General features: G+C 41.2%; 1 protein-coding gene and 1 pseudogene across 5 annotated transcripts in view; both read left to right on the forward strand.

Annotated features, from left to right (window-relative positions):
- The window catches only part of LOC137380662 (arginyl-tRNA--protein transferase 1), a 297,262-nt gene that overhangs the window by 40,467 nt on the left and 243,680 nt on the right, over positions 1 to 13,115 (forward strand). For all 5 annotated transcript variants that reach the window (XM_068052848.1, XM_068052847.1, XM_068052849.1 and 2 more), the window contains exon 6: positions 10,269 to 10,519. In XM_068052848.1, the coding sequence (XP_067908949.1) occupies positions 10,269 to 10,519 (251 nt within the window). The remainder of the gene's footprint in view (positions 1 to 10,268; positions 10,520 to 13,115) is intronic.
- LOC137380998 (5S ribosomal RNA) lies at positions 6,145 to 6,262 on the forward strand (annotated as a pseudogene).

Consider the following 13,115-nt stretch of genomic DNA (forward strand, 5'->3'; position numbering starts at 1 on the left):
AGTGAGTTAATTAGTCACGCTCTATTTTTGTTATATGGGCTTCTGGGATTTAGTGCTCGTGTTTCAAGAATCATATTTTGCTATTCTGTCCGTTTACAATTAGGGTCGCAGATTCATGGTGACTGAGAAAAGTCAAATGATTCTTTTATTACGTATGATTGAGTTTATCCAGAGCTTTTATTTGTATTCTGGCAATTGCATTTCATTTAATTGCAAAGTGATTCTGTTCACATTTCTGTGAATCCTCAAATCAGTGGCCTTCCTCATAAGGTTACCACCTCCCAAAATTGGTGCTAACGTATGTGCAATTCAATTGATTGTCTGATGATGAATGTTAGATTATCCACAGTAGCTGCAGTTTTTCTCACTTTTGTAATGTAGCTGTAGTACAACCTCCTTATTTAAAAAGTTGCCCCCTTTCCTTCCTTTTGGTTCCTTTTCTGACCTGGTGTACCTCGGAACTTGTTTTTGGTATGTATTCGTTGTTCTTCATTGTTTTAAATTTGCTTCTTCGTGTTTGGTTCTCTGGCCAAGAACTCAGTTGTGGTTTAGAATGAGGACAGGGTCTGGCATAGCTCAAATTGCTGTCCAATTATCTGTGCAGGCCTTAATGTGAAGTACAGCTATCTAAAGGAGGTACAAAGGACCCCCAAAATCATAATTCTGCATGGGTTACCAAGTGGGGAGGTAGGGGAGAAAATAGGGGGGAAATTCGGTGAAAAAAAATTATGCTAGTAAATTTACTATGCTAATACAACTTTGAAAGTACGAACTGAAGCACATCTCAGCAGTTGAGACTCACCACAAAAGATTGAGTCAAGAGATAGTGTGGGATTGCTTCGTCGATCATCTTAGTTCCGAATGCTCCAGTCACTTTGGAAACCGAAAACTGTTCTTCTGGAATTATGATTTTCGTAAAACTTAATATAATTTAGAGTTTTAGCCTAGCGTAACTTAAAATTTAAGAATTCATATTTCTTTTATGACTTCTGGTTGTGTTAACAAAAAATGCATAGCTTTTAATTTATTTGTTCACGGGATGTGGACGTCGCTGGCTAGGCCAGCATTTATTCCCCATCGCTAATTGCCCTTGGGAACGTGGTAGTGAGCTGCCTTCTTGAACCGCTGTACTCCATGTGGGGTAGGTACATCCACAGTGCTGTTAGGAAGAGAGTTCCAGGATTTTGACCCAGTCACAGTGAAGGAATGGCGATTAGTTCCAAATCAGGATGGTATGTGGCTTGGAGGGGAACTTGCAGGTGGTGGTGTCCCCATGCATCTGCTGCTCTTGTCCTTCTAGGTGATAGAGGTCGTGAGTTTGGAAGGTGCTGTCTAAGGAGCCTTGGTGCGTTGCTGCAGTGCATCTTGTAGATGGTACACATTTCTGCCACTGCGACAGTGGTGGAGGGAGTGAATATTTGTAGAGGGTGTGCCAATCAAGCAGGCTGCTTTGTCCTGGATGGTGTCGAGCCTCTTGAGTGTTGTTGAAGCTGCACCCAACCAGGCAAGTGGAGAGTATTCCATCACACTCCTGACTTGTGCCTTGTAGATGGTGGACAGGCTTTGGGGAGTCGGAAGGTGAGTTACTCGTTGCAGGACTCCGAGCCCCTGACCTGTTCTTGTAGCCACGGTACTTATATGGCTACTCCAGTTCAGTTTCTGGCCAACTGTAACCCCAGGATGTTGATAGTGGAGGATTCAGTGATCGTAATGCCATTGAATGTCAAGGAGAGATGGTTAGATTCTCTCTTGTTGCAGATGGTCATTGCCTGGCACTTGTGTGGCACGAATGTTACTTGCCACTTATCAGCCCAAGCTTGGATGTTGTCCATGTCTTGCTGCATTTCTACATGGACTGTTTCAGTATTTGAGGAGTCGTGAATGGTGCTGAACATTGTGCTATCATCAGCGAACATCCCCACTTCTCACCGTATGATTGAAGGAAGGTCATTGATGAAGCAGCTGAAGATGGTTGGTCCTAAGACACTACCCTGAGGAACTCCTGCAGTGATGTCCTGGAGCTGAGGCATTTGATCTGCAACAACCACAACCATCTTCCTTTGTGCTAGGTATGACTCCAACTAGCGGAGAGTTTTCCCCCTGATTCCCATTGACTCCAGTTTTGCTAGAGCTCCTTGATACTCGGTCAGATGCTGCCTTGATGTCAAGGACAGTCACCTCACCTCTTGAGTTCAGCTCTTTTGTCCATGTTTGAACCAATGCTGTAATGAGATCAGGAGCTGAGTGGCCCTGGTGGAACCCAAACTGAGTGTCAGTGAGCAGGTTATTGCGAAGCAAGTGCCGCTTGATAGCACTGTCGACAACACCGTCCATCACTTTACTGATGATTGAGAGTAGACTGATGGGGCGGTAATTGGCCGGGTTGGATATGTCCTGCCTTTTGTGTACAGGACCTACTTGGGCAATATTCCACATTGCTGGGTAGATGCCAGTGTTGTAGCTGTACTGGAACAGCTTGGCTCAGGGCGCAGCAAGTTCTGGAGCACAGGTCTTCAGTGCTATTGCTGGAATGTTGTCAGGGCCCATAGCCTTTGCAGTATCCAGTGCCTTCAGTCAACAAAAACAAAGAACAAAGAACAGTACAGCACAGGAACAGGCCATTCGGCCCTCCAAGCCTGCTCCGATCTTGATGCCTGCCTAAACTAACACCTTCTGCACTTCCGGGGCCCATATCCCTCTATTCCCTTCCTATTCATGTATTTGTCAAGATGTCTCTTAAACATCGCTATCGTATCTGCTTCCACCACCTCCCCTGGCAGCAAGTTCCAGGCACTCACCACCCTCTGTGTAAAAAAAAACTTGCCTCGCACATCCCCTCTAAACTTTGCCCCTCGCACCTTAAACCTATGTCCCCTAATAACTAACTCTTCCACCCTGGGAAAAAGCTTCTGACTATCCACTCTGTCCATGCCGCTCATAACTTTGTAAACCTCTATCATGTCGCCCCTCCACCTCCGTCGTTCCAGTGAAAACAATCCGAGTTTTTCCAACCTCTCCTCATAGCTAATGCCCTCCAGACCAGGCAACATCCTGGTAAACCTCCTCTGTACCCTCTCCAAAGCCTCCACGTCCTTCTGGTAGTGTGGCGACCAGAATTGCACGCAATATTCTAAGTGTGGCCTAACTAAAGTTATGTACAGCTGCAACATGACTTGCCAATTTTTATACTCTATGCCCCGACCGATGAAGGCAAGCATGCCGTATGTTTCTTGATATCACACGGAGTGAAAATTTGAATATTAAAATAGGATCAAATATTGCCTTTTAACCATCAATGTAACCAGCTGTGCAATATTTCCTCTTGTACTTAGACAGTGTAGGAAAACCCATTATTTCTGCTCAACTCAAGATTCAAGGTTTTAATAACTGAAATCGCCAGTAGGTGGGAGTACTGTATTGCAATTTTGCCTGAAATTGGAGTCTGAGGAAATGTAGGAGGCAGGTGCTATTGCTGTATGTTTTTAGTAGGCTATTGAACAACTGCCTTTGTTTAAAAAAAAATGTTGGAGGCAAAATAAATGTGGATGGATTGCATAGCTTTTGCTCTGCTTACTCCTGTGAGCAGAATTCTGGCCCATATCTACTTAAGGAATAGTGTGACAGTAGGATGAAATATTGTGTCCAACTTGTCAAATGAACTAGTTACCAAAATCTTCACTGGGCAGAAATAATAAGGACTCTGACAAGATGAGGTTGATGCCAAATTAAGAAGCTGGTTAATTTTGAAAATGCACATGACTGAATAAAAGTAGTAATTCCAGACTTTTATAACACTTTCCTTCACAACAAACACAACATAAACACGCAATGCTATCCCAAATAGTGATGGAATATTTATTTTTTGTTTTCTTCCTTCTGGAAGCTAGGAAAAATGACCTATATCTTAGTTGCCAGTTCCAGGCAAGATCTGCTTTCTGGCAGCCTTTGTTAGGTTTGATTGTTGCCTGATATGGGTATTTGTGTCCTTTTTGTTAATTATACAGAATCTTACCAGACTACCCTGGTAACTGACCCTGTTGTGCTCAAATCAGTTCCATCATATCAATAAGAATAGATGTGAATGATCACTGAAATGTAACTTTCCTTGTTTGACCTATGCTGGCTGAGGCACCCTATCTGAATTTTATTCTACATCTCCCAGCTATGCTAAATAGTAGAGTGTTTAACACACATTACACCAAGGTCCCGCTATGGTAGCATAATTGGAAAGACCAAAGTTTGATGGCAGTCTTAGGAATTTGTAATTTTTGTTACATTTTGCTGGATCAAATTTTAGTTAAATATCTAAGTTTTAAAAAAAAGTTATGCCTTCATTAGTAAGGCATTATTCCAATTTTTTTTAATGTCAGTTTTAGTTTAACAGCCTTTGGGTGAAGAGATGTTTAGGTTGGTTGGAGGAATTGGACGTTTCTCTGATAAAATTATTTAAACAAGAACTTCCATGTTGCAGTCTGAGAGGAAAGCCACTTTAAATAAACAGGTCCTTGCGCTCTCAACTATTTTTACATCGTGTATTATATAAATGTTTGAACTTCTGCTCACTTGCATAAATCCTTTATAAAAGAAATTGAAAATGATTTATTTGACTGTACAAGTCCAGTTCACATGTACACATATATATTGGCCTATTCAGAGAAGAGCAAAAGGATGTCTCTGGGACTTTGCAGCTTTTGAGTTTAAAGGTTTGAAGGGGCTGTGCTCCACTTCAAAATTGGATAATGTTGATGCCAGAAGGCTTGGAATGAGTGGGGAACAGTAAATTAGCAAACCTCTACTGAGATTACAGATAATGATTAAAATAACACACACATGCTCGAGCATGCAAACACACACATATACCCCCTATTATACAGATAAGTCACAACTGAAAGTCCAGAAAGATATGTTGCCTGCCTGGAGCAAAGGTAAAGAATAGCTCTGAGCAACTCGAAAGAAACTTAGAAAGGGAGGGGAAGATACAATTTTCATGGTTCATGTTAGGACCATTTATGTAGTGTCGAGAAGGAAAGAAGCATGAACAGCAGAAGTTAAGGAAAAACATTTTTGTAAAGAAAAGGACCTCACGGTGGTAATCTTGGGATTGCTATCTGAGCCATGTGCTAATTGGCATAGGGATCAGCACATGAGGAAGATGAATGCGTGATGATACTGGTGTGGGAAGGAGGGGCTCAATTTCATGGGAAGTTGGCAGCAGTACTGGGAGAGGATGAAGGTGCACTGTTTCGATGGGTTCCACCTGAACAGGAATGGAACCAGTTTCCTAACGAAGAGGTTAAAAAGGGCTGTCAATAGAACTTTATAGCTAGTAAAGGGGAGGCAGTGTGCGGCAGAGTGGGATCTGATGAAACTGACCCAAGTCTGAAACAAAAGAACTAGGAAATGAGAGTAAAGGTCATTAAGGTGCAAAGCACATGTAACATGAACAGTAAAGGAACAAATATAGCTTTAAGACATAAGTATAAAAGGACTGTTAAAAATTAAGTAATGGGAACAACTCCTAAAGACAAATGGAACGCCCTGTGCACCATCCAAAATAAAGCAGGGGAGCAATAATCGATAGTGAAGAACCAGATGTAGTAGGAATAACTGAAACATTAAAAGAAGTTAGGGAAGAGATAGCATGGGCAGACAGCTGATGTGGTCCTTGTAAATTAAAAGGGCGATAGATCAAGCTGAATGAGCTATAGGCCAGTTGGCTTCATATCAGTGGTAGGAAAGATTAGATTAGAGATACAGCACTGAAACAGGCCCTTCGGCCCACCGAGTCTGTGCCGAACATCAACCACCCATTTATACTAATCCTACACTAATCCCATATTCCTACCAAACATCCCCACCTGTCCTTATATTTCCCTACCACCTACCTATACTAGTGACAATTTATAATGGCCAATTTACCTATCAACCTGCAAGTCTTTTGGCTTGTGGGAGGAAACCGGAGCACCCGGAGAAAACCCACGCAGACACAGGGAGAACTTGCAAACTCCACACAGGCAGTACCCGGAATCGAACCCGGGTCCCTGGAGCTGTGAGGCTGCGGTGCTAACCACTGCGCCACTGTGCCGCCCTATGGATAATGGAAATTTTAATCAACAATACAATAGAAAAACATTTAGAAACTGAAAATACAGCCATACTAGTCAAAAACGCCCAATCTCATCTGATCTTGGAAGCTAAGCAAACTCAGACCTGGTTAGTACTTGGATGGGCGACCGCCAGGGAATACCAGGTGCAGTTGTTTTTTTCCAGCACAGACATGATGGGCCAAGTGACCTCTTTCTGTGCTGTAAACTTTCTATGATTCTACAATTGAGTAGTTAGCACAGATTTTAAAGGTTAGGTCATGTTTGACCAACGGTATTTGATGCTTTGAAATAGTAACAGAAGTTGGATAACTTGAATGAAGTAGACATCATGGACTCGATTTTGACCCCGACAAAAGCCATTCAGTTACACAGAATTAAAATCAGGCCCAATATATTTGAATTTATAAAAAGCCTTCAATAACTGCTGCATAGAAGACTCATCACTAAGGTCAGAACATGTGGAGTCAGGAGACAAGTAGCAGAAAGTTTAACAAGCGGGCTGCAAAACAGAAAACCGAGACTGTTACTTGGATTGGCAATGGTGGGAAAGGAGGAGGGGTAGCAATATTGATAAAAGACACTGTTGGAAGAATGGGTAAAAGTAAGAGTGAGCAGGCAGTGGAAGCACTTTGGGTAGAATTAAGAAACAGCAAAGGATCCAAAACTATAGTCTGCAGATCTGCTGCCAGTGGTGGTGTAGCAGAGTGCAAAAATGAGGATATCACAGAAGCATGTTGTAAAAGCAAAATGGTTGTATTGGGAGATTTTAGTTTTCGCATAGTCTGAGTGAAGTAAAACAGTTGAAGTTGTAAAGGCCATACTAGATTTAGTGATGAGTAACGAGCTAGAGTTAGTTAACAATCTGGTAAGGGAACATCTTGCGAATAGTAATCACAACATGATAACTTGGTATTAAGTTTGAGGGGGAGAAGAGAATCACATACCAAGATCTTAAACTTAAGTGAGGCTGACTTTGAAGGGATAAGACATAAACTGGCCACATAACGCAAGTATTGAATCTCTCTCCTATTGGCATCTGAGTTTGGAACTATTACAAGGCTGTTCTACAGTTACTTCTCTTTTAATGCTCCAATTCATTTGTTTAAAGTGGGTTGTAACAGTAAAGTGTGATGGGGAATGTATGAGTCAGCATAAGCAGTGACTTCAAGTGTTCCAGTGTAAATATAAGTCCACGTTGAATGTTGGTACTCATGAAGAATGGATATTCTGAAGTGGTTGGTTTTTAAGATGGATTTACTTATTTGGTATGTTTTAGTTATGATGGAATGTTTGAAAAGATTAATGCAGTGAATTTGATCAGTAATTTCTTTTTTCAAAAGTACCTTTTTAAGATACACAAACAAGACTGACCTGGTAGACCCATAATTTCAGCCAGTTCTTGCCCTGCAGAACTGTTGTCTTCCTTTCGAGATTCTATTTTACCTCCCATTGTCCAATCTCTTCCCACCTACACCTGCAACATATAGAAGTCCTCTGCCACTTTAACAGTTTCTAGTTTCCTGGCCCTAACCATATTTTTTTTTTCATCATGGATGTCCAATCCCCCTCTGTCCTCCAACAAGATGGCCCAAGAGCTCTCTGTTTTGTCTTTGAATGGATACCCAACCAGTTCCCATCCACCACCACCCTCCTCAGCCTGGCTGAACCTATTCTCACATTGAACAACTTCTCCTTTGACTTTGCTCATTTCTTCCAAATAAAAGGTGTTGCGATGGGAACCTGTATATATCCTAGCTATGCCTGCCTTTTTGTGGAATATGTGGAACATCTTTTATTCCAGTCCTACTCGGTCTCCACCTCGCCTCTTTTTCGGATACATTGATGTCTGTATCAGTGCCGTTTCCTGCTCTCAGCCCGAACTGGAAAATTTCATCAAATTTTTTCCAATTTCCACCTTTCCCTCACCTTCACACAGCCCATCTCCAACTCTTCCCTTCCCTTCCCCAACTTCTCTGTCTCCTTTTCTGGGAATAGGCTATTGGCTAAGAGCCACTATAAGTCCACTGATTCTCGCAGCTACCTCGACTGCACCTCTTCCATCGCCACTTCCTGTAAGGAGTGTAGACAATTTACCCAGTTTTCCCACCTCCATTGGGAAGATTAATTGCAGATTGACTGACTGCTTTGTGGAACAGCTTGGTTCAGTCCACAAATGTGACCCCAAGCTTCTAGTCACCTGTCATTTTAATTCTCTGTCCCACTCCCACTCTGACCTCTTGGTCCTTGGCCTCTTATACTGTTGTGATTAAGCTCAAAGTAAACTCGAGGAACAGTACCTCATCTTTTGATTAGGCACCTTTAGAACCTTCTGGACTCAACATTGAGTTCAACAATTTCCGATCACAACCTTTTCCCCACCGTTTCTTTTTGCATGGCAGCTGTTGGTGATGAGTCTGCTTTTCCCATTTGTATCTCCTCTAGACCCATATTTTGTTGCTTTATTGTCCCATTACCATCTCCTGTTGCCTTGTGCCATCATCCCTTTTGCCATTTAGTTTCTCCTGTCTTCCCTTTAGTTCTTCCCATAATGTCTGAGGTTGAACTGGATCGTTTGCAAGCTTGGTGTTATTGTTGACCCCAAGATGTGCTTGGAACCACATATCTGCATCATCACTAATATCATCTATTTCCACCTTCGTAATATTGCCTGACTCCACCCCACTTCAGCTCATCTGCTGCTGACGCCCTCATCCATGCCTTTTTTACCTCTAGACTTGACTATTCCAATTGCGGTCATGGCTGGCCTCCCACTTTCTGCCCTCTGTAAACTTGAGGCCATCCAAAACTATGCTAACTCGCAGCAGGTCCTGTTGCATCGTCCCTGTGCATGCTGACCTACATTGGCACTCAGTTAAGCAACGCCTCGATTTTTAAAAACAAAATTCTCTCCTAGTTTTCAAATTCATCCATGGACTCCACCCTCCTACTTTATATCTCCTACAACTGCACAACCCTCAGAGATATCTGCACTCCTCTGATTCTGTCCTCTTGAGCATCCTGATTTTAATCGCTTCATCATTGGTGGCAGTGCCTTCAGCTGCGTAGGCCCTAAACTCTGCAATTCCCTCCCTAAACCTCTTCATCCCTCTTTCCTCCTTTAAGATGCTCCTTAAAACCTACATCTTTGATCAAGATTTTAGTCATCTGCCCTAATACCTGCTTATGTGGATTGGTGTCAAATTTTGCTTGGGGCATTTTATTACATTAAAGGCACTTTAATGGACAACGTATGCCAGCCAAGAGCGACGTCTCAATTCATTCCATCTTCGCTGCCTTCGGAGAATACTTGGCATCAGGTGGCAGGACTATATCTCCAACACAGAAGTCCTTGAAGCGGCCAACATCCCCAGCTTATACACACTACTGAGTCAGCGGCGCTTGAGATGGCTTGGCCATGTGAGCCGCATGGAAGATGGCAGGATCCCCAAAGACACATTGTACAGCGAGCTCGCCACTGGTATCAGACCCACCGGCCGTCCATGTCTCCGTTATAAAGACGTCTGCAAACGCGACATGAAATCGTGTGACATTGATCACAAGTCGTGGGAGTCAGTTGCCAGCATTCGCCAGAGCTGGCGGGCAGCCATAAAGACAGGGCTAAATTGTGGCGAGTCGAAGAGACTTAGTAGTTGGCAGGAAAAAAGACAGAGGCGCAAGGGGAGAGCCAACTGTGCAACAGCCCCAACAAACAAATTTCTCTGCAGCACCTGTGGAAGAGCCTGTCACTCCAGAATTGGCCTTTATAGCCACTCCAGGCGCTGCTTCACAAACCACTGACCACCTCCAGGCGCGTATCCATTGTCTCTCGAGATAAGGAGGCCCAAAAGAAGAAAAAAAAGAAAGAAAGGCACTATATAAATATAAATTGTTGTTGGTTTCCCCTTCCCTCCTTTCCCTGCCTCTGTACTTGCTTAAAGCCTGTTGTGTGTCTCTGACTTTTTCCAGTTCTGACGTTACATCATCGACTTGAAATGTTCCTGTCTCCATAGATGTTGTCAGACCTGCCAAGTATTTCCAGCACTTTCTGCTTTTATTTCAGATTTCCAGCATCTGCAGTGTTTTGCTTTTGCACTTCTTTGTTGTATTAGATCAAAATTTACCCTATTTTCAAACTTCAACCAAGTTTTTGTTTTACTAAAGGAAGAGGAGCAGATCCAAATAAACCGCCAAGCCGCAAAGCAAAAGATATTCGGAGAGAGATAAGATTGAAAAAACTGCTCCAGAAACAGCAGCAAAAAGAAGTAGCTGATGTATCCCAGCACCAAGAACCCTCTTGTGCCAACCCTTGTACCCTCCCATTGGAGCACCATGCCCCCCGAGCAAATAAGCCAAAATCATTGGAAGAATTAATTTCTGAATCTTTAACTCCAGATGCAGTCCACCAGCTAGAGGTACTTTTTCAATTTCAGTATGGTTTATCTTGCTGAGCCTTTTGTCCTTTAATATTGTATTAATTTTGGAAAAGTATGTTTCAGATACCTTCACTTTAACATTATCAGCTATTTGTCAAATTGGTTTTGACTACAATACTTTAACACTTCGTTGATTAGGAGCCACAGTTAGTAAAATTGTTTTAATTCTAATTTAACTCTTTATGAACTCTTCAAAGATTGAATATCAGTTTATGATCTTTGCAGTTTAAATGTTTGAACAGATTTTGCATCAGATTTGATCACTTTTCCAATTAGTGTTAATGCAATATATAAATATGTAGATGTATCCATTCCTAATATTTTCCTTCTCAATGCAAAATATTTATGTCTTTTTGTCTTTTGAATTCATGTTTTTCCCCATATATATTTAATGGACTCACAAACGTTGTCGGAGGATTAGATTGTGTTTGTCAAAGATATTTGCCTTTCACAGTGCCAAACTTTTAAAATATTTTTCTGGCAAAGACCTTTCAAAGTATAGTAGGTTATAATAGGTAAAATCCATGAACATTTAATTTTTTTCATAAAATCGTCACAAATTTTTAAAAGGTGCTTTTCTAATGTGTCGAATACTTGTTATTCTCTAACTAAAAACCTTGCACCTGTAACATTTTCAATATGCCCATACTATAGAAAAAAACTCAAACTTTTCCAATTGAGGAGCTGCTTTTTTTCAAATCCAAGTATTAACAAGGAGAAAAGGCTAGCAGCCTTATTGTTTCCTCAACCACCCCATGTTATGCAGTGGCTAAATATATAGGAACATAATTGATATGGCCTGTCATCTGTCAACATTCCTTTATGACTTTTCAATGATAATTGTGCCCAGAACCATAATATGTATATAAATGTCTATAATTCCTATGTTGTAGGAGCTGTATTAGAATCTGATGAAATGTATAAGCTTTTAAAAATCTAAATAATTGCCCATATAAATAGTGATATTTGTGTTCGTAATAATTAATTTTTATTTTAAACTTAATTGGGATATTTCAGAATACACAGAATAGATACATTCCAACGAGAAAGAAAAATTCCAAGCAGAGGACCCACCCTCTGAGGTTAACTAAAAAAGTTAGATAGTATCAAACTTAAAGAAAATGCATATAATCGCGCAAAGATGGGTGGCAGGTCAGAAGATTGGACAGAATATTAAAAACAGCAAAGATTGACTCAAAGATTGATAAGGATGGAAAAATTAGAGTATGACAGAAAGCTAGCTAGAAATATACAAACTGATAGTAAGAGTTTCTATAGATCTTTTTTTTAAAAAGAGTTCAGAGTGAGCATTGGTCCTATAGAAAGTGAATCTGGGGAATTAATAAGGAAAAATCAGGAGATGGCAGATGAATTGAACAGGTATTTTGCATCTGTTTTCACCATAGAGGATACAAGCAACATCCTAGAAATAGCTGTAAATCAGAAAATGGAAGGGAAGGAGGAACTCAAGAAAATTACAATCACCAAGCTGACAGGCCCCCAGATCCCGATGGACTTCATCCTAGGGTCTTAAAAGAAGGGGCTAGTGAGATAGTTGATGCGTTGGTTAAAATTCCCCAGATTCAGGGAAGCTTCCATTAGATTGGAAAATAGCCAATGTAGCTCCTTTATTCAAAAAGGGAGACAGAAAGCGGGAAATTACGGGACAGTTAGCTTAACATCTGTCAGAGAAAATGTTAGAAGCTATTATTAAAGACGTTATAGCAGGGCACTTAGAAAAATTCAAGAAAATCAGGCAGAGTCAACATGGTTTTGTGAAAGGGAAATCATGTTTAACCAATTTGTTAGAATTCTTTGAAGAAGTAGCATGTGCTGTGGCTAAAGGAGAACCGGTGGATGTATTGTACTTGGATTTCCAGAAGACATTTGATCAGGTGCTGCATCACAGGTTATTGCGGAAAATAAAAGCTCGTGGTGTAGGGGGTAACATTTTAGCATGGATAGATTAGCGAGTTAACAGGAAACAGAGAGTAGGCATAAATGGGTCATTTTCTGGTTGGCAAGATGTAACGAGTGGTGTGCCACAGGGATCAGTGCTGGAGCCTCAACCTTTTACAATTTATATAAATGACTTAGATGAAGGGACTGAAAGTATGGTTGCTAAATTTGCTGATGACACAAGGATAGGTAGGAAAGTAAATTGTGAAGAGGACATAAGGAGGCTTCAAAGGGATATAGATAGGTTAAGTGAGTGGGCAAAGATTTGGCAAATGGGGTATAATGTGGGAAAATGTGAAATTGTCAATTTTGGCAGGAAGAATAAAAAAGAAGCATATAATCTGAAGGCTGAGAGATTGTAGAGCTCTGAGATGCAGCGGGATTTGGGTGCCCTCATGCATGAATTGCAAAATGTTAGTATGCAGGTTCAGCAAGTAATTGGGAAAGCTAATAGAATGTTATCGTTTATTGAGAGGGAAATTGAATATAAAAGTAGGGAGGCTATGCTTCACATAGACAGGGCATTGGTGAGACTGCATCTGGAGTACTGTGTACAATATTGGTCTCCTTATTTAAGGAAAGATGTAAATGCATTGGAAGCAGTTCAGAGAAGGTT

Source organism: Heterodontus francisci, chromosome 20 (genome assembly GCF_036365525.1).
Source record: "Heterodontus francisci isolate sHetFra1 chromosome 20, sHetFra1.hap1, whole genome shotgun sequence".
Lineage (NCBI taxonomy): Eukaryota > Metazoa > Chordata > Chondrichthyes > Heterodontiformes > Heterodontidae > Heterodontus > Heterodontus francisci.